This window comes from Salvelinus namaycush, unplaced genomic scaffold (genome assembly GCF_016432855.1).
Source record: "Salvelinus namaycush isolate Seneca unplaced genomic scaffold, SaNama_1.0 Scaffold3, whole genome shotgun sequence".
NCBI lineage: Eukaryota > Metazoa > Chordata > Actinopteri > Salmoniformes > Salmonidae > Salvelinus > Salvelinus namaycush.
Genome location: NW_024059896.1, coordinates 601,298 through 629,176, shown reverse-complemented (window position 1 = coordinate 629,176; position 27,879 = coordinate 601,298). Strand labels below are relative to the sequence as shown.

Sequence of the window (27,879 nt, the reverse complement as noted above, 5' to 3'; positions counted from 1 at the left end):
CCCCACCCCACCATAGTCAATCCCAGCTTACGTTTACCCCTTATCATGACCACCCTCTTATTTCCCCCACCTAATTTAAGGGGCAACACCAAGATAAAGTACAGCTCCGGGACAAGGTAGCTCAGGACAGAGAAATAGCTCAGGACAGAGGGATAGCTCAGGATAGAGATGTAGCTCAGGATAAAGAGGTAGCTTAGGATAGAGGGGCAACTCCGGACTGAAGGACAGCTCCGGACAGAGAGACAGCTCTGGACTGAGGGGCAGTTCTGGATTACTAGCCGCTTCTGGCTGAGGGGCAGCTCATGGCTGACTGACGGCTCTGGACGCTCATGGCAGGCTGACGGCTCTGGACGCTCATGGCAGGCTGACGGCTCTGGACGCTCATGGCAGGCTGACGGCTCTGGACGCTCATGGCAGGCTGACGGCTCTGGCTGCTCATGGCTCGCTGATGGCTCTGGCTGCTCATGGCTCGCTGACGGCTCTGGCTGCTCATGGCTCGCTGACGGCTCTGGACGCTCATGGCTGGCTGACGGCTCTGGACGCTCATGGCTGGCTGACGGCTCTGGACGCTCATGGCAGGCTGACGGCTCTGGACGCTCATGGCAGGCTGACGGCTCTGGACGCTCATGGCTCACTGACGGCTCTGGACGCTCATGGCTCACTGACGGCTCTGGCAGATCCTGTCTGGTTGGCGGCTCTGGCAGATCCTGTCTGGTTGGCGGCTCTGGCAGATCCTGTCTGGTTGGCGGCTCTGGCAGATCCTGACTGACTATCGGCTCTGATGGCTCGGGACAGACGGGCGGCTCTAATGGCTCGGGACAGACGGATGGCTCAGACGGCACTGGGGAGACGGATGGCTCAGACGGCGCTGGGGAGACGGATGGCTCAGACGGCGCTGGGGAGACGGATGGCTCAGACGGCGCTGGGGAGACGGATGGCTCAGACGGCGCTGGGGAGACGGATGGCTCAGATGGCGCTGCGGAGACGGATGGCTCAGACTGCTCCTGTCTGGCGGAAGGCTCTGGCTGCTCCTGTCTGGCGGAAGGCTCTGTAGGCTCATGGCAGACGGGCAGCTTTGCAGGCTCATGGCAGACAGGCAGTTCATGCGCCGTTGGGCAGACGGCAGACTCTGGCCGGCTGAGACGCACTGTAGGCTTGGTATGTGGTGCCGGAACTGGAGGCACCTGACTGGGGACACGCACTTCAAACCTAGTGCGGGGAGCAGGGACAGGGCACACTGACCTCTCGAAGCGCACTATATGCCTGGTGCGTGGTACCGGACTGAGGGCACGCACCTCAGGACGAGTGCGGGGAGAAACAACAGTGTGCACAGGACTTAGGAGACGCACAGGTGGCTTAGTGCGCGGTGCCGGAACTGGAGGCACTGGGCTGGAGACACGCACCATAGGGAGAGTGCGTGGAGGAGGAACAGGGCTCTGGAAACGCACTGGAAGCCTGGTGCGTGGTGTAGGCACTGGTGGTACTGGGCTGGGGCGGGGAGGTAGTGCCGGAAATACCGGACCGTGAAGGCGTACTGGCTCCCTTGAGCACCGAGCCTGCCCAACCTTACCTGGTTGAATGCTCCCCGTCGCCCGACCAGTGCGGGGAGGTGGAATAACCCGCACCGGGCTATGTAGGCGAACCGGGGACACCATGCGTAAGGCTGGTGCCATGTAAGCCGGCCCGAGGAGACGCACTGGAGACCAGATGCGTTGAGCCGGCCTCATGACACCTGGCTCAATGCCCAATCTAGCCCTACCAGTGCGGGGAGGTGGAATAACCCGCACTGGGCTATGCACTCGTACAGGAGACACCGTGCGCTCTACTGCGTAACACGGCGCCTGCCCGTACTCCCGCTCTCCACGGTTTGCCTGGGAAGTGGGCGCAGGTCTCCTACCTGCCCTTGGCCCACTACCTCTTAGCCCCCCCCCAAGAAATTTTTGGGAATTACTCACGGGCTTTTCGGGCTTCCGTGCAAGACGCGTCCCCTCATAACGCCGGTTCCTCTCTCTCTTTTCCTCCGCTCTCCGAGCTGCCTCCAGCTGTTCCCATGGACGGTGATTCACTTTAGCCCATGGTCCTTCTCCGTTAAATATTTGCTCCCAACTCCACAAGTCCTGTATACTTGCCCGTTGCTCAAAATTACGCTGCTTGGTTCTGGATTTTTGGTGGGTGGTTCTGTAACGGCGGTCCTCCTCCTCTTCATCAGAAGAGGAGGAGCATGGATTGAACCAAGGCGCAGCGTATTGGAATGACATGATTTATTAAAGACACGACAAAACAACGAAGACAGGAACGAACTATACTTGAATAAACTAACAAAATAACAAAACGAATGTAGACAGACCTGGACGAACGAACTTACATATAACACGAGGAACGCATGAACAGGCAAACTGACTACATAAAACGAAACGAACAAACATACCGAGAACAGTCCCGTGTGGCGTAACATACAGACACTGACACAGGAGACAACCACCCACAACGAACACTGTGAAAACACCTACCTAAATATGACTCTTAATTAGAGGAACGCCAAACACCTGCCTCTAATTAAGAGCCATACCAGGCAACCCATAAACCAACATAGAAACAGAAAACATAGAAATGCCCACCCAAACTCACGTCCTGACCAACTAACACATAAAACTAACAGAAAACAGGTCAGGAACGTGACAAGATCTTTGTCTTTCATTTGCTATACACCATGTATTTTTCAGAAATGTTTTATGATGAGTATTTCGGTATGTCACGTTGGTGTCTGTAATTATTCTGGCTGCTTTCGGTGCAATTTCTGATTGTAGCCGCAATGTAAACTATGATTTATACCTGAAATATGCACATTTTTCGAACAAAACATAGATTTATTGTATAACATGTTATAAGACTGTCATCTGATTAAGTTGTTTCTTGGTTTCTTTGGTTTGTTCTAGGTTAGTTTGGTTGATTTTGTGCATGCTACCTGTGCTGTGAAAAATGTCTGTGCTTTTTTCTATTTGTTGGTGAGCTAACATAAATATATATTGTGTTTTCCCTGTAAAACATTTTAAAAATCCGACATGTTGGCTGGATTCACAAGATGTGTATCTTTCATTAGCTGTATTGGACTTGTTAATGTGTGAAAGTTAAATATTTCGGAAAAATATTTTTTGAATTTCGCGCTCTGCCTTTTCAGTGGAATGTGGGAGGAGTTCCGCTAGCGGAACGCCGGGGTTAGAAAGGTTAACTACACATGGTTAATGATATTACTAGGTTAACTAGCTTGTCCTGCGTTGCCTGTTAATTTATCATCGAATCACAGCCTACTTCAACTTCGCCAAATAGGTGATGATTAAAAAAAGTGCATTGCTGAAAAAAGCACAATCTTTGCACAAATGTATCCAACTATAAACATCAACTTAAAATCAATGCACAGAAGTTGATTTTTTTAAACCTGCATATTTAGTTAAGAAATTCATGTTAGCAGGCAATATTAACTAGGGAAATTGTGTCACTTCTCTTGTGTTCAGTGCAAGCAGAGTCAGGGTATATGGAACAGTTAGGGCCGCCGGGCTCGTTGTGAACTGTGAACTAATTTGCCAGAATTTGACAGAGTTGAAGTCGGAAGTTTACATTAACTTAGGTTGGAGTCATTAAAACTTGTTTTTCAACCACTCCACAAATGTCTTGTTCACAAACTATAGTTTTGGCAAGTCGGTTAGGACATCTACTTTGTGCATGACACAAGTAATTTTTCCAACAATTGTTTATAGACAGATTATTTCACTGTATCACAATTCCAGTGAGTCAGAAATTTACATACACTAAGTTGACTGTGCCTTTAAACAGCTTGGAAAATTCCAGAAAATTATGTCATGGCTTTAGAAGCTTCTGATAGGCTAATTGACATAATTTTAGTCAATTGGAGGTGTACCTGTGGATGTATTTCAAGGCCTACCTTCAAACGCAGTGCCTCTTTGCTTGACATCATGAGAAAATGAAAAGAAATCAGCCAAGACCTCCGAAAAAAAAATTGTAGACCTCCACAAGTCTGGTTCATCCTTGGGAGCAATTTCCAAACGCCTGAAGGTACCACGTTCATCTGTACAAACAATAGTACGCAAGTATAAACACCATGGGTGTCACGAATCCCGCCGAAGATGGTGCCTCTTCCTGTTCGGGCGGCGCTCGGCGGTCGTCGTCACCGGCCTACTAGCTGCCATCGATTCCCTTCTTTTTGTTTCTGTTAGTTTGGGCTGATTGGGTGCACCTGTTTTGAGTTTAGTTTTGTGGGTAGGCTATTTAAGGGCAGTAGGCCCGCCGGCTTTTGTGCGGGATTGTTTTCTGTTATTTGGTGTTGGTATTTAAGTGGATATTTTCTATTTCTATTTTCCGGACAGTTTAGTCCTGTGTGTTTGGACTTGGATTTTCATGCGCCCGTTGTGATGGGCATGACTGTTGTTACTGTCGACAGGAATAAAAATCCACGTCCTGAACTAACCTGCTCTCTGCGCTTGACTCCTCCACCCAATACTCCTAGAAGCTCTGACAATGGGACCACGAAGCCGTCATATTGGCTCATTCATCCCCCTCTTCTCCCCTGTAACTATTCCCCAGGTTGTTGCTGTAAATGAGAATGTGTTCTCAGTCAACATACCCGGTAAAATAAAAAATAAATAAATACAGCTACGGAAGGAGACGTGTTCTGACTCCTAGAGATGAACGTACTTTGGTGCGAAAAGTGCAAATCAATCCCAGAACAACAAAGGACCTTGTGAAGATGCTGGAGGAAACGGGTACAAAATGACCTATATCCACAGTAAAACGAGTCCTATATCGACATAACCTGAAAGGTCGCTCAGCAAGGAAGAAGCCCCTGCTCCAAAACCGCCATAAAAAGCCAGACTACAGGTTGCAACTGCACATGGGGACAAAGATCATACTTTTTGGAGAAATGTCCTCTGGTCTGATGAAACAAAAATATAACTGTTTGGCCATAATGACCATCGTTATGTTTGGAAGAAAAAGGGGAGAAGCTTGCAAGCCGAAGAACACCATCCCAACCGTGAAGCACGGGGGTGGCAGCATCATGTTGTGGGGGTGCTTTGCTGCAGGAGGGACTGGTGCACTTCACAAAATAGATGGCATCATGAGGCAGGACAATTGTGGATATATTGAAACAACATCTCAAGACATCAGTCAGGAAGTTAATGCTTGGTCGCAAATGGGTCTTCCAAATGGACAATGACCCCAAGCATACTTCCAAAGTTGTGTCAAAATGGCTTAAGGACAACAAAGTCAAGGTATTGGAGTGGCCATCACAAAGCCCTGACCTCAATCCTATAGAAAATGTGTGGCCAGAACTGAAAAAGCGTGTGTGAGCAAGGAGGCCTACAAATCTGACTCAGTTACACCAGCTCTGTCAGGAGGAATGGGCCATAATTCACCCAACTTATTGTGGGAAGCTTGTGGAAGGCTACCCGAAACGTAAACTTCTGACACACTGGGAATGTGATGAAAGAAATAAAAGCTGAAATATATAATTCTCTCTACTATTATTCTGACATTTCACATTCTTAAAATAAAGTGGTGATCCTAACTGACCTAAGACAGGGCATTTTTCACAATTACAAGAAATTGTGAAAAACTGAGTTTAAATGTATTTGGCTGAGGTGTATGTAAACTTCTGACTTCAACTGTAATCATGACATAACATTGAAGGTTGTGCAATGTAACAGCAATATTTAGACTTATGGATGCCACCTGTTTTATAAAATATGGAACGGTTCCGTATTTCACTGAAAGAATAAACGTTTTGTTTTCTAAATTAAACTTTCTGGATTTTACCATATTAATGACCTAAGGCTTGTATTGCTGTGTGTTTATTATAATTAAGTCTATGATTTGATATTTGACAGAGCAGTCTAACTGAGCGGTGGTAGGTAGCAGCAGGCTCGTAAGCATTCATTCAAACAGCACTTTCCTGCAATTGCCAGCAGCTCTTAACAATGCTTGAAGCACTGCGCTGTTTATGACTTCAAGCCTATCAACTCCCGAGATTAGGCTGGCAATACTAAAGTGCCTATAAGAACATCCAATAGTCAAAGGTATATGAAATACAAATGGTATAGAGAGACATAGTCGACGCGTCATAATTCCTATAATAACTACAACCTAAAACTTCTTACCTGGGAATATTGAAGACTCATGTTAAAAGGAACTACCAGCTTTCATATGTTCTCATGTTCTGAGCAAGGAAACTTAGACGTTAGCTTTTTTACATAGCACATACTGCACTTTTACTTTCTTCTCCAACACTTTGTTTTTGCATTATTTAAACCAAATTGAACATGTTTCATTATTGATTTGAGACTAAATAGATTTTATTTATGTATTATATTAATTCTTGCAACTATAGGGGGAGCTGTTTCGCATTAGCATTTTTTGGTCTCCAAATTAAACTGCCTAGCACTCAATTCTTGCTCGTACAATATGCATATTATTGTTATTATTGGATAGAAAACACTCTCTAGTTTCTATAGCCGTTTGAATTATGTCTCTGAGTGGTACAGAACTCATTCTACAGCAATTTCCTTGCCAGGGAGTGAGATTACAGAAATCTTTGTCCCTGTTCCCAGTTCAGTTTTTAAGTCCGTGTTAATACTATGAGGATACAAACACTGCCTACGCCTTCCTCTAGATGTCAGTAAGTGGTGACAATTTGAATGGAGTCGATTGCGCAATCAGGGCCTGTATAAAACACCAAAGACCGGAAGGAGCTAATATGATAAATCGTTGTTCTGTCGAAATATTTTAAACGCATATTCCGCCATTTTGTTTGGTATAGCTTCGCTTGGCGAACCCTGTATTGCACAGTAAGGATAATTTTAGAAATGTAAATCAGCGATTGCATTAAGAACTAATTTGTCTTTCGATTCCTGTCAACCCTGTATTTTTTAGTCAAGTATATGATTAGCTTTCGATTAAACTAGATCACTCTGAAATATGGCGTCCGACATTTTGAGGCTTGATTTGCTACTATTTTCATTGTATAACCACGTTTTTTTGTGGCTAAATATGCACATTTTCGAACAAACTCTATATGTATGTTGTAATATGATGTTACAGGAGTGTCATCGGAAGAATTCTGAGAAGGTTAGTGAAAAAATTAATATATTTTGGTGATGATAACGTTATCGCTCCCTTTGCCTTGAATTCATGCTGGGGTAACGTTTGCACATGTGGTATGCTAATATAACGATTTATTGTGTTTTCGCTGTAAAACGCTTAGAAAATCTGAAATATTGTCTGAATTCACAAGATCTGTGTCTTTCCATTGCTATGCTTTGTCTATTTTTATGAAATGTTTTATGATGAGTAAATTGGTAATACACGTTGCTCTCTGTAGTAATTCTAGTCGCTTTGGGGAGATTTGTGATGGTGGCTGCAATGGCAAACTATGATTTATACCTGAAATATGCACATTTTTCTAACAAAACCTATGCTATACAATAAATATGTTATCAGACTGTCATCTGATGAGGTTTTTTCTTGGTTAGTGGCTATTTATTTCTTTATTTGGTCGAATTGGTGATAGCTAGTGATGGAGTGGAAAAATAGTGGAGTAAAAAAAATGGTGTCTTTTGCTAACGTGGTTAGCTAATAGATTTACATATTGTTTCTTCCCTGTAAAACATTTTAAAAATCAGAAATGGTGGCTAGATTCACAAGAAGTGTATCTTTCATCTGGTGTCTTGGACTTGTGATTTAATGATATTTAGATGCTACAATTTACTTGTGACGCTATGCTAGGCTATGCTAGTCAGCTTTTTTACTGTGGGGGGTGCTCCCGGATCCGGGATGAGTACCAACTAAAAGTTAAAGGTTTTGTAAGTAAATTGTAACCGGTCCTCAATCAGCAGTCTGAATTAACCTAGAGTCACCAAAACATCAACTTTTAGAGAAGTTTGGAGATTATTCCACAAGTAAGGTGCTAAGAGCTGATTTACCTAACTCTGTACAGACCAAAGGAATTTCCAGAGCTAGCCATCCCTGAGACTGTGTATGATAACACCAACTCTTACCTCTCATGGTTATTGTAGATGTTAGCTACAGAGGGAGTTACTGTCAAAGAAATGTATAAATGCAAAGAGAGCAATGAATGGACCTACGTGACCACAAAGAGGGTCAGCCTACTTCCTGATGGAGAATGCAGGGATGTGCACTGAACCTGTACCCATAATAAAACAAAGTGCACTATGGTCAAATGCATCTAATGGCTTTAATGAAGTGGCAGCTGCATTCATATAGATGATGTCACCATAGTCTAGGACCAGTAAGAACATCGATTGAATGATCTGCTTTGTACTATTAAGCAAGAGGCCTGACCTATTTCAGCCTAAAACACCAACTCAGCATCTTAATTAACTAACTCATCAATATGTTTTTAAAAGACAGCTTAATGTCTATATAGAAACCCAGCCTAAAACACCAACTCAGCATCTTAATTAACTAACTCATCAATATGGTTTTTTAAACACAGCTTCATGTCTATACAGAAACCCAGCCTAAAACTCAAACTCAGCATCGTAATGAAGTAACTCATCAATAGTTTTTTTTTAAAGACAGCTTAACATCAGATACACCATACAAGGTACATACACTTCAATCATTAATTATTTTTGTGCAATCTAGAAAACAACATATACTTAGTTTTTTTGTATTGTCATTACGGGTCTCGTCCCGTGTATTGTCATTGCGGGTCTCGTCCCGTGTATTGTTATTACGGGTCTCGTCCCGTGTATTGTCATTACGGGTCTGGTCCCGTGTATTGTCGTTACGGGTCTGGTCCCGTGTATTGTCGTTACGGGTCTCGTCCCGTGTATTGTCTTTACGGGTCTCGTCCCGTGTATTGTCGTTACGGGTCTCGTCCCGTGTATTGTCGTAACGGGTCTCGTCCCGTGTATTGTTGTAACGGGTCTCATCCCGTGTATTGTTGTAACGGGTCTCATCCCGTGTATTGTCGTTACAGGTCTCATCCCGTGTATTGTCGTTACGGGTCTCTTCCCGTGTATTGTCATTACGGGTCTCTTCCCGTGTATTGTCGTAACGGGTCTCGTCCCTTGTATTGTCGTTACGGGTCTCGTCCCGTGTATTGTCGTTACGGGTCTCGTTCCGTGTATTGTCATTACGGGTCTCTTCCCGTGTATTGTCGTAACGGGTCTCGTCCCGTGTATTGTCGTTATGGGTCTCGTCCCGTGTATTGTCGTAACGGGTCTCGTCCCGTGTATTGTCATTACGGGTCTCGTCCCGTGTATTGTCATTACGGGTCTCGTCCCGTGTATTGTTGTTATGTCAACACTGCCAAGTGGCTGGGATGTCATCCACTGAGTCCACAGTCCTCTTCACCATAAACACCATCTGTTGTCTGCACACCTCTGACCACAGATCAAATTAAATGTTATTGGTCTCATACACATATTTCTCTGATATCGCAGGTGTAGTGAAACAGTGCAGTAATATCTAACAAAACAATACATGCAAATCCCCACAATTTATTTCAAGGATGAAGAAATATAGAAATAGTAGAACGATTAATGTCAGAGTCCGGAATATAAATATATACCGTTTGTTTACAATGTATATTTATTGCATTTTTTTGTTTTGCCTTCACCTCCCTTATCTCACCTCACTTGCTCACATTGTATATAGACTTATTTTTCTACTGTATTATTGACTGTATGTTTGTTTTACTCCATGTGTAACTCTGTGTGGTTGTATGTGTCAGACTGCTTTGCTTTATCTTGGCCAGGTCGCAGTTGTAAATGAGAACTTGTTCTCAACTTGCCTACCTGGTTAAATCAAGGTGAAATAAAAAAAAATATGATGTTGTGTATAGACATTATGGAGCGTATATGAATATAAAAGGTGTGAACAGCAGTAGTTATATAGGATGAGCCTTGACTAGAATACAGGGTGGAGTACTGGGTGGTAGATGACTAGTAACAGTGACTAAAGTTCAGGTTTTATGGAACAGGGTTTAATTTTTCTGAGGGACAATCACACAAATGTTTACGCAAAAGACACACCAGAATGGCTTTCCAAGACTTATCATCAACTCAGTCTTCTGAAAACCTGTTTCCATCACATCTGTCGTGAGAAGTTTTATACGTTATGACTTTATTCACATAAAAACTTTGAATGGAAACGTGTTTAATCAAGCTATATACAGCCTAATTATTTTCCTAATTTTCAGCCTCGAGTCTTCTTGGGTATGACGCTACAAGGTTGGCACACCTGTATTTGGGGAGTTTCTCTCATTCTCTGCAGATCCTCTCAAGCTCTGTCAGGTTGGATTGGGAGCATTGCTGCACACCTATTTTCAGGTCTCTCCAGAGATGTTCGATCAGGTTCAAGTCTGGGCTTTGTCTGGGCCACTCAAGGACATTCCTAGACTTGTCCCGAAGCCACTTCAGCTTTGTCTTGGCTATGTGCTTAGCGTTGTTGTCCTGTTGGAAGGTGAACCTTTGTCCCAGTCTGAGGTCCTGAGCGCTCTGGTGCAGGTTTTCATCAAGGATCTCTCTGTACTTTGCTCCGTTCATCTTTGCCTCGATCCAGACGAGTCTCCCAGTCCCTGCCGCTGAAAAACATCCCCACAGCATGATGCTGCCACCACTTTTTTTTATTTTTTTTATTTTTATTTTACCGTTATTTTACCAGGTAAGTTGACTGAGAACACGTTCTCATTTGCAGCAACGACCTGGGGAATAGTTACAGGGGAGAGGAGGGGGATGAATGAGCCAATTGTAAACTGGGGATTATTAGGTGACCATGATGGGTTGAGGGCCAGATTGGGAATTTAGCCAGGACACCGGGGTTAACACCCCTACTCTTACGATAAGTGCCATGGGATCTTTAATGACCTCAGAGAGTCAGGACACCCGTTTAACGTCCCATCCGACAGACGGCACCCTACACAGGGCAGTGTCCCCAATCACTGCCCTGGGGCATTGGGATATTTTTTTTTTTAGACCAGAGGAAAGAGTGCCTCCTACTGGCCCTCCAACACCACTTCCAGCAGCATCTGGTCTCCCATCCAGGGACTGACCAGGACCAACCCTGCTTAGCTTCAGAAGCAAGCCAGCAGTGGTATGCAGGGTGGTATGCTGCTGGCACTTTGCTTCACCATAGGAATGATGCCAGGTTTCCTCCAGACGTGACGCTTGGAATTCAGGCCAAAGAGTTCAATCTTGGTTTCATCAGACTAAAGAATCTTGTTTCTCATGGTCTGAGAGTCCTTTGGGTGCCTTTTGGCAAACTACAAGTGGGCTGTCATGTGCCTTTTACTGAGGAGCGGCTTCCATCTGGCTACTCTACCATAAAGGCCTGATTGGTGGAGTGCTGCAGAGATGGTTGTCCTTCTGGAAGGTTCTCCCATCTCCACAGAGGAACTCTGGTGCTCTGTCAGTGACCATCGGGTTCTTAGTCACCTCCCTGACCAAGGCCCTTCTCCTCCGAAGAGTCTTGGTGGGTCTTGGTGGTTCCGAACTACAACCTTTTAAGAATGATCGAGGCCCTTGTGTTTTTTGGGACCTGCAATGCTGCAGAAATGCTTTGGTCCACTTCCCCAGATCCGTGACACAATCCTGTCTCGAAAGGAATATATCACATCAAATATAGGCTACTTAAACTTCATGACAGACCACACATTCCTCCGATTGTTGTTGAAAAACATTTCTTAAATGGAACAAAACGGAGATAAACATACCTGAATTTGTCCAATAGAAACTCTCGTTTGCAACTGATGGACTAACCATCAGTTAGTTTCAGGTGTCTCCGGAAGGTGGTGATTGACTCCGCTGACCTGGCGTCGTGAGGGAGTTTGTTCCACCATTGGGGTGCCAGAGCAGCGAACAGTTTTGACTGGGCTGAGCGGGAACTGTACTTCCTCAGAGGTAGGGAGGCGAGCAGGCCAGAGGTGGATGAACGCAGTGCCCTTGTTTGGGTGTAGGGCCTGATCAGAGCCTGAAGGTACGGAGGTGCCGTTCCCCTCACAGCTCCGTAGGCAAGCACCATGGTCTTGTAGCGGATGCGAGCTTCAACTGGAAGCCAGTGGAGAGAGCGGAGGAGCGGGGTGACGTGAGAGAACTTGGGAAGGTTGAACACCAGACGGGCTGCGGCGTTCTGGATGAGTTGTAGGGGTTTAATGGCACAGGCAGGGAGCCCAGCCAACAGCGAGTTGCAGTAATCCAGACGGGAGATGACAAGTGCCTGGATTAGGACCTGCGCCGCTTCATGTGTGAGGCAGGGTCGTACTCTGCGAATGTTGTAGAGCATGAACCTACAGGAACGGGTCACCGCCTTGATGTTAGTTGAGAACGACAGGGTGTTGTCCAGGATCACGCCAAGGTTCTTAGCACTCTGGGAGGAGGACACAATGGAGTTGTCAACCGTGATGGCGAGATCATGGAACGGGCAGTCCTTCCCCGGGAGGAAGAGCAGCTCCGTCTTGCCAAGGTTCAGCTTGAGGTGGTGATCCGTCATCCACACTGATATGTCTGCCAGACATGCAGAGATGCGATTCGCCACCTGGTTATCAGAAGGGGGAAAGGAGAAGATTAATTGTCTCATCTCGGTACCTAATGGCAGTCAGGCTACCTCTGGCGAGCACATGGAGGGCTGTGCGGCCCCACAAAGAAATGCCACCCCACACCATGACTGACCCACCGCCAAACCGGTCATGCTGGAGGATGTTGCAGGCAGCAGAACATTCTCCAAGGCGTCTCCAGACTCTGTCACGTCTGTCACATGTGCTCAGTGTGAACCTGCTTTCATCTGTGAAGAGCACAGGGCGCCAGTGGCGAATTTGCCAATCTTGGTGTTCTCTGGCAAATGCCAAACGTCCTGCACGGTGTTGGGCTGTAAGCACAACCCCCACCTGTGGATGTCGGGCCCTCATACCACCCTCATGGAGTCTGTTTCTGACCGTTTGAGCAGACACATGCACATTTGTGGCCTGCTGGAGGTCATTTTGCATGGCTCTGGCATTGCTCCTCCTTGCACAAAGGCGGAGGTAGCGGTCCTGCTGCTGGGTTGTTGCCCTTCTACGGCCTCCTCCACGTCTCCTGATGTACTGGCCTGTCTCCTGGTAGCGCCTCCATGCTCTGGACACTACGCTGACAGACACAGCAAACCTTGCCACAGCTCGCATTGATGTGCCATCCTGGATGAACTGCACTACCTGAGCCACTTGTGTGGGTTGTAGAGTCCGCCTCATGATACCACTAGAGTGAAAGCACCGCCAGCATTCAAAAGTGACCAAAACATCAGCCAGGAAGCATAGGAACTGAGAAGTGGTCTGTGGTCACCACCTGCAGATTCACTCCTTTATTGGGGGTGTCTTGCTAATTGCCTATAATTTCCACCTTTTGTCTATTCTATTTGCACAACAGCATGTGAAATTTATTGTCAATCAGTGTTGCTTCCTAAGTGGACAGTTTGATTTCACAGAAGTGTGATTGACTTGGAGTTACATTGTGTTGTTTAAGTGTTCCCTTTATTGTTTTGAGCAGTGTATATGTGTATTATACCTGTTGATACAGTGCTCATATGTGAAACTATTCTAACTGAACATTTTCATTCACAGTGGCACTGATTCCGACTGGGAGCCCCCAGCGCCAACTTGTTCATCCAGCTGGACCCCTGCTGTCTCTGGGCCATCTACAGGTGTGAAGGCACCGACAAAGAAGCGGAAGAGGGGAAGTGTGCCACCTGCTAACAAAGGGACAGAAGGGCGTTGGCACACTGTCCTAGAAGATGACGTGGAGCCACCCCAACCAACTTTTCGGCCGAAAAGGAAGCCAGGACCTCAGGTGAACTCGACCACAACTTACAGCCCCCTTCAGCTTTTTCAGTTGTTTTTCACACAATCCGTTGTAGATTCGCTTGTGTCTAACACGAATAAGTATGGGAAGAAGAAGCAGGCAGGCAAAAAGGTAGCATGGAAGCCCATATCCATGTCAGACTTTTTCTGCTACCTTTCACTGGTCATCTACATGGGGATGGTGAAGCTGAAAAGCCTGACGGACTACTGGAAAACGTCATCACTCTACCAACTGCCTTTCCCCATGACTGTTATGTCCTGCAAAAGGTTTCTGGTTCTTTCACAGGCGCTTCATATCAGTGACCCAAAGTTTGATGAAGAGAGGCACAGCAACGTTTGATAGACTGTGCAAAATAAAACCTCTCTACTCCAGTATTGTTGAGGCCTGCAAGACGTACTTTCAGCCAGCCCAGAACGTGTCAATCGATGAGAGGATGGTAGCCTCAAAGGCCAGAATTGGCCTCAAACAATACATGCGAAACAAACCAACCAAGTGGGGTTACAAGCTGTTTGTGTTGGCTGATTCTGTGTGTGCCTACACATGCAATTTTTTTGTCTATGAGGGGAGGAACAGTTATGCTACCGGTAAGGGACTTGGCTATGACTCTGTAATGGAGTTATTGGATTTTCAACTGCTAGGGAAGGGCTACAAACTTTTTGTGGATAACTTCTACACAAGCCCTACCCTGTTTGCAGACCTTAGGAAGCGGGAAGTGTGGGCTTGTGGCACCATTCGTACCAACAGGGTGGGCTTTCCGAAGACGAAGGTGAACGACATGCCTAAGCAGGCTGAGCGGGGGACCATGCGATGGATCTGTGAAGATGGCCTGCTTTTTGTAAAGTGGATGGATACCAGAGAGGTGGTGATGTGCACAACAATCCACAAGTCCTTCAATGGGGATCATGTTGTCAGGCGTGTGAAGGACGGGGTATGGACCACCAAAAATGTTCCCATTCCAGCTGCAGTAAAGGACTACAACAAGAGCATGGGAGGTGTGGACCTATCAGATGCGCTGATAGGCTATTACAATGTTCTCCATAAGACAATGAAATGGTACAAGACCTTCTTCTATCATTTCATCGACATTGCTGTGGTGAATGCATTCATCCTACACAAGGAAATGGCTAAGAGCTGTGGAAAGCCCTTCCTCTCACAGAAAGCCTTCAGAGAGCAGCTCATCAAGGAGCTTGCTGGCTACAGCACCACTGCACCACGCCCTGTCCCTTCTGCTCCTGCCACAAGTGTTCATCTGCCCAAATATATTTGTGCAGGCATGGATGTGCCCAAGGGCCAAAAGGGCACAGCATGGAGGCGTTGCTGTGTTGTTTGCAAGATGAAGTCCCCCATCACCTGCACCACATGCTCGGTGACCCTCTGCTTTACATCAGAAAGAGACTGCTATGGCATCTGGCATCAGCAGCAGAATATTGTGTAGAGCTTTGGCAAAGCGGGTGGGGTTATATCCTTCCTGTTTGGCCCTGTCCGGGGGTCTCATCGGATGGGACCACAGTGTCTCCTGACCCCTCCAGTATTTATGCTGCAGTAGTTTTCTATTAACAGTGTGATTTAGAGCAAAAACCAGGAAAACAGGGACAAATCAGAAACCTGGAAAACCTAAACGGAGAAAATGGAATTGGGTAAAGAAATATATATATAAATTGATAGAGATGTTATATATAGATAGAGATGTTATAGAGCCCTAAATAATGTAGAAATGTTATCTTATTACTGGATTATCTAGGGATAGTGTAGAGTAACAGCTGTGTCCTGAAGTGACCTTTAACCTCCCTGCTCCTCAATACTTCTTCCACTGGATCAAAGCTTCAGCCAAGTAGGATACATGATAGTGGCAACACATGGAGTAGGGTTGGATATAGTCATGGTAGGATATATGATAGTGGCAACACATGGAGTTGGGTTGGATATAGTCATGGTAGGATATATGATAGTGGCAACACATGGAGTTGGGTTGGATATAGTCATGGTAGGATACATGATAGTGGCAACACATGGAGTAGGGTTTGATATTGTCATGGTAGGATACATGATAGTGGCAACACATGGAGTAGGGTTTGATATAGTCATGGTAGGATACATGATAGTGATAACACATGGAGTAGGGTTTGATATAGTCATGGTAGGATACATGATAGTGGCAACACATGGAGTAGGGTTTGATATAGTCATGGTAAGCAAAATACTTTTCTCAATATATTGTGCAGCTTTCTGTTGCAGGATCTTTTTATGGGGGGGTGCCCTTTTTTGTTTACACATCACACACATGGTTATGGGCTTAAAAAAGAAGACACCAGTACCATGTCAGATACAGTTTAAATGTATTCATATTTGAATTTGCATCCCAATATGACACTTTAAATACATAACAGAAGACTGAAATGTAACAAAATGCCTATTGTGTTTATTGAACTGTACACTGAGATGCTCAGTTGGTCAATATTCCCCTCCAGTGATTCTCCAACATCTTGTCAACATGTTCAATAAAAATGGATCAGATATCTAATACCAGTCTATCTTTATAGACATGTATCCATAATAAGACTTAGGCCTCCCATATAGTCTGCAGAAACCTCTCCAAAATGTCACATTTTTTAAACATCTTTATTTTCATGCATATAACTTGTCAAAAAACTTTTTTTATTACCAAATTCAGTCTTTCGTGTGGACAATATTTTGTTCATGTTTTCATGAGTGTTTGAGATTAGGTCCCTGAATGGTCAAAAACCTCTTCAAATAGAAGTATGTTTACAGCACAATATATCTTACAGGTAGGTCCTCTCTCACTCACTCTCATCATGTCACAGCTGACAGGCTCCCAGAGGCAGGGTAATAAAAGGCCCCCAGCTCACTCAACTGCCCCTCCCCTCTCCAACAGACATCAACCCAGAACATCCTGAAGACAGAACATCTAAAAGATCATCTGGGAATCCTTTCTTCCTCATGGAGCTTTTTGAAAGTGAGGAGAATATTCAATGTGATGTTTGTTCAGTGCCTTTGGAAAATATTCAGACACCATGACTTTTTCCACATTTTATTAAGTTACAGCCTTATTTTAAAATGGATTTTAAAAAGATATTTATATATTCAGCAAACTACACACAATAGCCCATCATTTGGGGCGGCAGGTATTGGATAAAAAATATACCTTCTTTACATAACAGTAAGTATTCTGACCCTTTATATGAGACTGTCAGAGTAAAAACCAAGCCATGAAGTAGAAGGAATTGTCTGTAGAGCTTCGAGACAGGATTGGGTCGAGGCACAGATCTTGGGAAGGGTACCAACACATTTCTGCAGCATTGGAGGTCCCCAAGAACAGAGTGGCCTCCATCATTCTAAAATGGAAGAAGTTTGGAACCACCAAGACTCTTCCTAGAGCTGGCGGCACAGCCAAACTGAGCAGTCGGGGGAGATGGGCCTTGGTCAGGGAGGTGACCAAGAATCCGATGGTCACTCTGACAGAGCTCTAGAGTTCCTCTGTGGAAATGGGAGAAACTTCCAGAAGGACAACCATCTCTCCACTTCTCCACCAATCAAGCCTTTATGGTAGAGTGGCCTGACGGAAGCCACTCCTCAGTAAAATGCACATGACAGCCCACTTGGAGTTTGCCAAAAGGCACCAAAAGGACTTTCAGACCATGAGAAACCAGATTCTCTGGTCTGATGAAACCAAGATTGAACTCTTTGGCCTGAATGCCAAGCATCACGTCTGGAGGAAACCTGGCACCATCCCTAGGGTGAAGCATGGTGGTGGCAGCGTCATGCTGTGGGGATGTTTTTCAGCAGCAGAGACTAGGAGATTAGTCAGGATCAACGGAAAGATGAACCGAGCAAAATACAGAGAGATCCTTGATGAAAACCTGCTCCAGAGCGCTCAGGGCCTCAAACTGAGGGCGAAGGTTCACCTTCCAACAGGACAACAACCCTAAGCACACAGCCAAGACAATGCAGTAGTGGCTTCGGGTCAAGTCTCTGGTCTCTGAATGTCCTTGAGTGGCCGAGCCAGAGCCCGGACTTGAACCCGATCTAACATCTCTGGAGAGACCTGAAAATAGCTGTGCAGCGATGCTCCCCATCCAACCTGACAGAGCTTGATAGAATCTGCAGAAATGAATGGGAGAAACTCCCCAAATACAGGTGTGCCAAGCTTGTAGCATCATACCCAAGAAGACTCAATGCTGTAATCGCTGCCAAAGGTGCTTCGACAAAGTACTGAGTAAAGGGTCTGAATAGTTATGTAAATGTTATTTTTCAGTTTTTTATTTTTTAATAAATTAGCAACAATTTCTAAAGACCTGTTTTTGTTTTGTCATTATGGGATATTGTGTGTAGATTGATGAGAGGGAAAAAGTGATTTAATACACAATAGAATAAGGCTGTAATGTAACAAAATGTGGAAAAAGTCAAGGGGTCTGAATACTTTCTGAAGGCATTGTATATAGCCATGTTATAAAGTATGAAAAGGCTTGTTCATTCACATGTCATGAATTCACTATGACATCATCATATTTGTATATATCCTAATTAAACAACTTTTGATGGAAACATGGTTATTATTTATTTAACAAGGTAAGTCAACTGAGAACACATTCTCATTTACAGCAACAACCTGGGGAATAGTTACAGGGGAGAGAAGGGAGGATGCATGAGCCAAATTGTAAACAGTTTCCTCCCATGCATGCTGTTCTCAGTTGACGTCCCATCTGAAAGATGGCACCCGACACAAGGCAATGTCCCCAATCTGAATACTTTCCAAAGGCACTGGAAGTGATTGAGGAGACACCGTAATTGCTATATTCTAATTAAAATGATTGACCCATAAGAGAACACATGACCAAAGCAAGGCGTGACCATTTAGAAATAAAACAATATTCTTAATGATAAACATAATCTAATAAACAAATGTTTGCATAACCAACCAGGACCAACCCTGTTTAGCTTTAGAAGCAAGCCAGCTGTGGGAAGTAAGGTGGTATGCTGCTGGCTCCAAAATCAAGCTATATACAGCCTAATTGTTTCCCCTCAGGAAGCTCTGGTAAACAGTTAATGTAGTACACTGCTGCCACCACCAGGCCTGGAGGGCATTTTGACTTTGTTGATTGCGAGTTGTGTTGCTAAAAACGTAGCAGCTAACTAACTGGCTACTGATCAACCTATTGTGTGTATTGAACATTCACATTCATATTGGACAGCATTACCTGTATAGTAGCACCAACACCCATCAGCCCAATCTCTTCTTGATGTCAAAGCTGCAGTGTATTGTTGCTATAGGAGTATTAAATTAATGAATAATCCTATTTATTTAAAGCCCCGCTAAGATGTCACCATACTATTCCTTTAAAGCCCCTCTGTCAGATATAAATCATCAGAGTGGGAAACCAACTGACATGGAAACAATGGAGCAAATGTATCACTATCAGAGGGGTGTATTATGACATCAGATAGAACCCCGCCCACATTCCACTGAAAAGGCAGCGCGCGAAAAAAAAAAGAAAAAAAACTGAAATATTTAGCTTTCACACATTAACAAGTCCAATACAGCAAATGAAAGATAAACATCTTGTGAATCCAGCCAACATGTCCGATTTTTTTAATGTTTTACAGCGAAAACACCACGTATATTTATGTTAGCTCACCACCAAATACAAAAAAAGCACAGACATTTCTTTCACAGCACAGGTAGCTTGCACAAAACCAACCAAACTAACCAAGAACCAACCAAACTAACCAAGAAACAACTTCATCAGATGACAGTCTTATAACATGTTATACAATAAATCTATGTTTTGTTCGAAAAATGTGCATATTTCAGATATAAATCATAGTTTTACATTGCAGCTACAATCACAAATAGCACCGAAGCAGCTAGAACAATTACAGAGACCAACGTGAAATACCTAAATACTCATCATAAAACATTTATGAAAAATACATGGTTTACAGCAAATGAAAGACAAACATCTTGTGAATCCAGCCAATATTTCAGATTTTTTAAGTGTTTTACAGCGAAAACACAATATAGCATTATATTAGCTTACCACAATAGCCAAAAACACAACCCATTTATCAGCAGCAAAAGTTAGCGATCGCAAAAAAACAGCAAAAGATATATAATTTTTCACTAACCTTGACAAGCTTCATCAGATGACAGTCCTATAACATCAGGTTATACAATACACTTATGTTTTGTTCGAAAATGTGCATATTTAGAGCTGAAATCCGTGGTTATACATTGTGAAAACGTAGCAACTTTTTACCAGAATCTCCGGATATATTCTGACCAAATAACTCATAAACTTTACTAAAAAATACATGTTGTAAAGCAAATGATAGATACACTAGTTCTTAATGCAATCGCCGTGTTAGAATTCTAAAAATAACTTTAGTACGACATACAGCTTACGTTATAGCGAGACAGCGCCCAAAATCAGGGCGGAAAATAATACTAAACATTTGACAGAAATACGAAATAACATCATAAATGGGTCCTACTTTTGCTGAGTTTCCATCAGAATCTTGTACAAGGGGTCCTTTGTCCAGAATAATCGTTGTTTGGATTTAGAATGTCCTCTTCGTCTGTCGAATTAGCAACCAAAGCTAGCCAAGTGGCGCGAAGCTGTCCATCGTCACCAAACGCAGAGAACGGAACACGCCAAAACTCCCGATAAACTTTCAATAATCTGATAAAACTATATTGAAAAAACATACTTTACGATGATATTATCACATTTATCAAATAAAATCAAAGCCGGAGATAATAGCCGTCTATAACGAAAGCTTTTCAGAAGGCAATCCAGAGTTCCTTCCCGCGCCTTCCTGAACAAAGGAAATTGGGGTCATGTCATTCCAAGAGCTCTCTCTTGACCTCAGATCAAGCTATACACTCCATTTCACCTCTCACTGCCTATTGACATCTAGTGGAAGGCGTATGAAGTGCATGTTTATCCATAGATTTCAAGCAAATTAATAGGGAGGCCCTGGAACACAGCCTCGATTTCAGATTTTTCACTTTCTGACAGGAAGTTTGCTGCAAAATGAGTTCTGTTTTACTCACAGATATAATTCAAACGGTTTTAGAAACCTGAGAGTGTTTTCTATCCAATAGTAATAATAATATGCATATTGTACGAGCAAGAATTGAGTACGAGGCAGTTTAATTTGGGAACGATTTTTTACAAAGTGAAAACAGCGCCCCCCTATCCCAAAGAGGTTTTAACTTGTATTTTTCCATTCGGCACATGGGAATTCAACAGCAAAAGTATTTTTTTGGTCTCGTAAAGCCTTTGATCAGCAATAAGTCTGTCTGATAAAGACATTTCTTGTGGAAAAATGCATATATTGTTTAATGCAGATTTTAGAATATTCACATGAACATCTGTTGCAAATTACATGGAAACTTAGCTACTAAGGTGGATATTGATCAAACACCTGCCGCTTATTCAAACCAGCCCACTAGGCACAAACGTCAGTTCAACATCTAGTTTCTATTTACATTTCTTTGAGTCGTCAACTAAAGTCAATTCAACATGAAATCAACATAAAATGTCACCTGTCATTGGATTTAGGTTGCAAGTCCATGAAACAAAAGGTGTTTTGTTGAAATGACGTGGAAACGTTTATTCAACCAGTGGAAGCTTGCACCCAGGAAAGTGGAACGAGGAACTCTTCTTTGAGACAATGATGAAACAGCAATCCGTGGGAGAGTTGTGGTGGATATTATAAAATAAGGATCTGCTGGAGTCCAAGTCAAACCAAGATTCTTTATTTCTGAGCTCAGAGAGAATAACAGTTACACAGCGCAGTGAAGACAGTCTGAATTCCTGAAGCATTAGGTGATGAACACATATCTTTATAGTTTCCTGTTCCTGGGAGGGACTTTATTCATACAAAGACGCAGGGGCAGCTAGTTTGCAACGCAGGATGATACTCCCAGGAACAGGAGATTATAATAGGTCAGTTTCACAAGGTTCGTCTGTGGTGGTTAATTTCTGTATTACCAAATGAGGAGAGACAAACTTCACACACCAATCAGAGTTATACTTAAACTACATCTTTAATCATAAGATCTTTGCAATGACTTTCAACAATTCACTATTTCTAATGAACCGTTGAGAGTGGCAAGACAATGGCTACTGAGATCTTTTATAGCAAAGATCCACCCCCCTAGTCGACATAACAAACCACAGATATTAGGAACAGTTCACAAAGTGAGACATTATAATGAGAAAGGAGTATCCCGTAGCCAGATAGCATTCGCTATAATTTATCATTCAGTTTGGTCCCTAAGACGAGGTTCTAATCTCTTTCCTGATACTTCATAGCACAAAAACACCAACTCTTCCAATGGCATAACTCAATTGTCAACTCTAGATACTCCCATCTCAAGTAAAACCCCTTCTTGACCACACTCCTGGACAAGCTCACTGAGGGGAGTGAGCCTCTAGGTCATACACTATCCCAGGATAAGTGCAACATCAGAGAGGACATACAATGGTTCCAGACACTGCCATACACCTCCCCCCAATGCCAAAGGAGGGAGTGACTTGCGCACAGACATTGTGGAAACCAGTAATTGGTTCCCCATTAATCACACCATCCCTTCACATAGTTTAACAGATACATTCACATATGAAGACAATGTTCCCTCCTGTCCTCTTCCCTTCCTGAAATTCTGCATAGCACCAGGGACATGTGAAAGACAAGCCTGACCTCTCCCCTCTCTGGGCCCCAGGTGACTGAGCCCCAGCTGAGGGAAGAAGTGCAACTGCCAACACCAGAGTCCGAAGGGATACATTCTAATAACAAGTATATCACATAAGCATATTATGCAGATAAGACATCTTAATTATCTATGTTACCCAACTAATTCTGATTCATCCACCACAAGTCACATACTCAGATATGTGGACACATACAATTAACATTTTGCATTGCAGAGTCTGTGAACATTTTCATTTCATTAAATCATCAGTGGGCCAACATTGCAAATGTAAACAACGGAACAAATGCATCACATCCAAATATCACTTTATATCTGTAGTGCTGGAGGAAAGACACCCAGATAAACACAAACACAGAGTTTAAAAAAGGACCATTTAAACACATGGAATCTGACCTACTCTATATTCAAACTCCATATTCAATTCATGTTTTCTAATAAAAACATACAAATATATGTTTTATTATACTTTGTACAATTCAAGTTCATATGGTAAAAACAGGTAATCATTATCAGTCAACAATACAAGACAGCAAGTCCCCTGTGTGTATTCTCTCATGCCATTTCAGCTCCCCCAGCTGGTTGAAACTCCTTCCACATTGGGAGCAGCGGTAAGGCTTCTCCCCTGTGTATATTCTCTCATGTTTTTCAGGTTCCCTAAATCTTTAAAACTCTTTCCGCACTGGGAGCAGTGGTAAGGCTTCTCCCCTGTGTGTATTCTCATGTTTTTTCAGGTTCCCTAAATCGTTAAAACACTTTCCACACTGGGAGCAGTGGTAAGGCTTCTCCCCTGTGTGCATTCTCTCATGTTTTTTCAGGCTCCCTAAATCGTTAAAACTCTTTCCACACTGGGAGCAGTGGTAAGGCTTCTCTCCTGTGTGTATTCTCTCATGTTGGTTGAGGTTGCTTTTCTGGTTAAAACCCTTTCCACACTGTGAGCAGTGGTAAGGCTTTTCCCCTGTGTGTATTCTCTCATGCCGTTTCAGCTCCCCTGACTGGCTGAAAAACTTTCCACACTGGGAGCAGTGGTAAGGCTTCTCCCCTGTGTGTATTCTCTCGTGTTGTTTCAGGTCCCATAACTGGTTAAAACACTTTCCACAGTGGGAACACTGGTAAGGCTTTTCAACTGTATGTATTCTCTCATGTTGTTTCAGGTTCCCTAACTGGTTAAAACACTTGCCACACTGGGAGCAGTGATAAGGCTTCTCCCCTGTGTGTATTCTCTCATGTTGTTTCAGGTCCCTTAACTGGTTAAAACACTTTCCACAGTGGGAACACTGGTGTCTTCTTGTTGGTTTGGACGTCCCTGGCTCTGGTTCCTCTGAGTCTGGTCTTTCTCCTGCCAAAGACAGTGTGTTTTAAAAAAAAGAGACCTGAATGAAACCTCCACATGATAAATAGGCCTTGCTACGAGGGTAAATCCTAATCAGATCGCTCAATAACCTAAGGCCAGTTTTAACAATCTTGGTGTGATTTTAAAACAAATGTTGTAGAGTTTCCTGGTAATTACTGATAATGTTAACATTACTTTTTTATTCATTCTGCTTTACAAGTCAGAAAACAAAAAACTAAACCGTTCTTGGACACTCAAGACACAGACGTCGCTTAATTCCAATCGAGCAGGTGGTTCTAAATATATAACTTTCATAGCTGTATGATACAGAATGCGAGCTACAGTTGTGGCCAAAGGTTTTGAGAATGACACAAATATTAATTTCCAAAGTTTGCTGATTCAGTGTCTTCAGATATTTTTGTCAGATGTTACTATGAAATACTGAAGTATAATTACAAGCATTTCATAAGTGTCAAAGGCTTTTATTGGCAATGACATGAAGTTGATGCAAAGAGTCAATATTTGCAGTGTTGACCCTTCTTTTTCAAGACCTCTGCAATCCACCCTGGTGTCAATTAACTTCTGGGCCACAACCTTAGATGACAGCCCATTCTTGCATAATCAATGCTTGGAGTTTGTCAGAATTTGTGGGTTTTTGTTTGTCCACCCGCCTCTTGAGGATTGACCACAAGTTCTCAATGGGATTAAGGTCTGGGGAGATTCCTGGCCCTGGACCCAAAATATTGATGTTTTGTTCCCCGAGCCACTTATCACGTTTGCCTTATGGCAAGGTGCTCCTTCATGCTGGAAAAAGAATTGTTCGTCACCGAACTGTTCCTGGATGGTTGGGAGAAGTTGCTCTCGGAGGATGTGTTGGTAGCATTCCTTATTCATGGCTGTGTTCTTAGGCAACATTGAGTGAGCCCACACCCTTGGCTGAAAAGCAACCCCACACATGAATGGTCTCAGGATGCTTTACCATTGGCAATGACACAGGACTGATGGAAGCGCTCACCTTGTCTTCTCCGGACAAGCTTTTTTCCAGATGCCCCAAACAATCGAAAAGGGGATTTATCAGAGAAAATGACTTTACCCCAGTCCTCAGCAGTCCAATCCCTGTACCTTTTGCAGAATATCAGTCTGTGTGCAGATGCACTCACACCTGCCTGCTGCTATTCCTGAGCAAGCTCTGTACTGGTGGTGCCCCGATCCCGCAGCTGAATCAACTTTAGGAGACGGTCCTGGCGCTTGCTGGACTTTCTTGGGTGCCCTGAAGCCTTCTTCACAACAATTAAACTGCTCTGAAGCCTTCTTCACAACAATTGAACCGCTCTCCTTGAAGTTATCGATGATCCGATAAAGGGTTGATTTAGGTGCAATCTTACTGGCAGCAATATCCTTGCATGTGAAGCCTTTTTTGTGCAAAGCAATGATGACGGCACGTGTTTCCTTGCAGGTAACCATGGGTGACAGAGGAAGAACAATGATTCCAAGCACCACCCTCCTTTTGAAGCTTCCAGTTTTGGGGGGGGATTCTGTTCATTTGCATGGCAAAGAGGGACTTTGCAATTAATTACAATTCATCTGATCACTCTTCATAACATTCTGGAGTATATGCAAATTGCCATCATACAAACTGAGGCAGCAGACTGAAAATTCATATTTGTGTCATTCTCAAAACTTTTGGCCACAACTGTACACACTTCCTTAAACATAAAATAAGTAAATAAGTAATTTTAAGTGGAAGTCCAAAACTTGTTTTTACGTCGAAGACACAAAGCACATCAGTAAAATCTCCCCGTTGTCGAAAGGGTTCGACGCCTGCTGTTTAAATGGCCCAATTTGTTATTTAGACGTTCACAGATTTTCAACATTTTGACTATCGCTGATGTCATATTTTGGGTAAAGTAAAAAATAAAGTGAAATATTTGGGAAGATGTTCCTAAAACTGAGAGTAACTACAATAAACAAAACTATTAACGCAACATGTAAAGTGTTGGATGTTTCATGAGATGAAAAAAAAGATTGCAGAATTTTTTACATCCCTGTTAGTTAACATGTATTCTTTGCCAAGATAATCCATCCACCTGACAGGTGTGGCATATCAAGCTGATTAAAGAGCATGATTATTACACATGTGCACCTTGTGCTGGGGAGAATAAAAGGCCACTAAAATGTGCAGTTCGGGCACACAACACAATGCCACAAGTTTTAAGGGAGCGTGCAATTGGCATGCTGACTGCAGGAATATCCACTGGAGCTGTTACCAGATAATTGAATGTTAAATCCTCTACCAGAAGCCACCTCCAACATCATTTTAGAGAATTTGGCAGTACATCCAACTGGCCTCACAACCACAGAACACATGTAACAACGCCAGCCCAGGAGCTCCACATTGTCTGAGACCAGCCACCCGAGTTTATTTCTCTTTGTAATGAAGCCCTTTTGTGGGGAAAAACTCATTCTGATTGGCTGGGCCTGGCTCCGCAATGGGTGGGCGTATGCCCTCCAGAGCCCACCAATGGCTGCGCCCCTGCCCAGTTATGTAAAGTCCATAGATTAGGGCCTCATTTATTTAAAATCACTGACTCATATAAACTGTAAATCTTTGTTTATATTTTGGTTCAGTATACACACACACACAGTGCATTCGTTAAAAACTTCTCTAGGATAGGGGTCAGCATTTTCACGTTTGGATGAAAAGCATATCCAAATTCAACTGCCAGCTACTCATCCTCAGAAGATAAGATGTGCATATTATTAGTAGATTTGGATGGAACAAACTCTGAAGTTTCTAAAACTGTTTGAATCATGTCTGTGTGTATAACAGAACTTATTTAGCAGGCGAAACCCAGAGGACAAACCATTCAGATTTTGTTTTTTTTGAGGTCACTCTCTTTTCAATTATTTTTCATTGAATCCAGATTTCTAAGGGACAGTTCCTACCGCTTCCAAAGGATGTCAACAGTCTTTAGAAATTGGTTGAGGTTTTTCCTTTGTGTACTGAAGAAGTACGGCCATCCAGAACGAGGGTAACTTGAAGTGTACTGTTAGAGGCGCGTGACCAGAAAGCTAGCTACAGTTTGTTTTCCTCCCGTATTGAACACAGATCATCCCGTCTTCAATTTTATCGATTATTTACGTAAAAAAATACCAAAAGTTGTATTACAAAAGTAGTTTGAAATGTTTTGGCAAAGTTTACAGGTAACTTTTGAGATACTTTGTAGTCACGTTGCGCAAGTTGGAACCGGTGTTTTTCTGGATCAAACGCGCCAAATAAATGGACATTTGGATATATATAATCGACAGAATTAAATCGTACAAAAGGACCATTTGTGATGTTTATGGGACATATTGGAGTGCCAACAAAAGAAGCTCGTCAAAGGTAAGGCATGAATTATATTTTTATTTCTGCGTTTTGTGTCGCGCCTGCAGGGTTGAAATATGCTTCTCTCTCTTTGTTTACTATGGTGCTATCTTCAGATAATAGCATCGTTTGCTTTCGCCGAAAAGCCCATTTGAAATCTGACATGTTGGCTGGATTCACAACAAGTGTAGCTTTAATTTGGTATATTGCATGTGTGATTTAATGAAAGTTTGATATTTATAGTATTTTAGTTGAATTTGGCACACTGCATTTTTACTGGCTTTTGGCCAGGTGGGAGGCTAGCGTCCCACATATCCCAGAGAGGTTTTAAGTTTTCAGACCCCATCACCTTTTCCAAATTTTGTTACATTTCAGCATTATTCTAAAATTGATTCAATTGTTTTCCCCCCCTCGTCAATCTAAACTCAGCAAAAAAAAGAAACGTCCTCTCACTGTCAACTGCTTTTATTTTCAGCAAACTTAACATGTGTAAATATTTGTTGGAACATAACAGGATTCAATAACAGACATAAACTGAACAAGTTCCACAGACATGTGACTAACTGAAATTGAATAA

The 27,879-nt window shown here is 43.3% G+C and overlaps 1 protein-coding gene across 1 annotated transcript in view; it reads right to left on the bottom strand.

Moving 5' to 3' along the window:
• The window catches only part of LOC120039783 (zinc finger protein 271-like), a 68,680-nt gene that overhangs the window by 14,476 nt on the left and 26,325 nt on the right, over positions 1-27,879 (bottom strand). Inside the window, exon 4 of the mRNA XM_038985162.1 lies at positions 23,304-23,889. Within this exon, the coding sequence (XP_038841090.1) occupies positions 23,304-23,889 (586 nt within the window). The remainder of the gene's footprint in view (positions 1-23,303; positions 23,890-27,879) is intronic.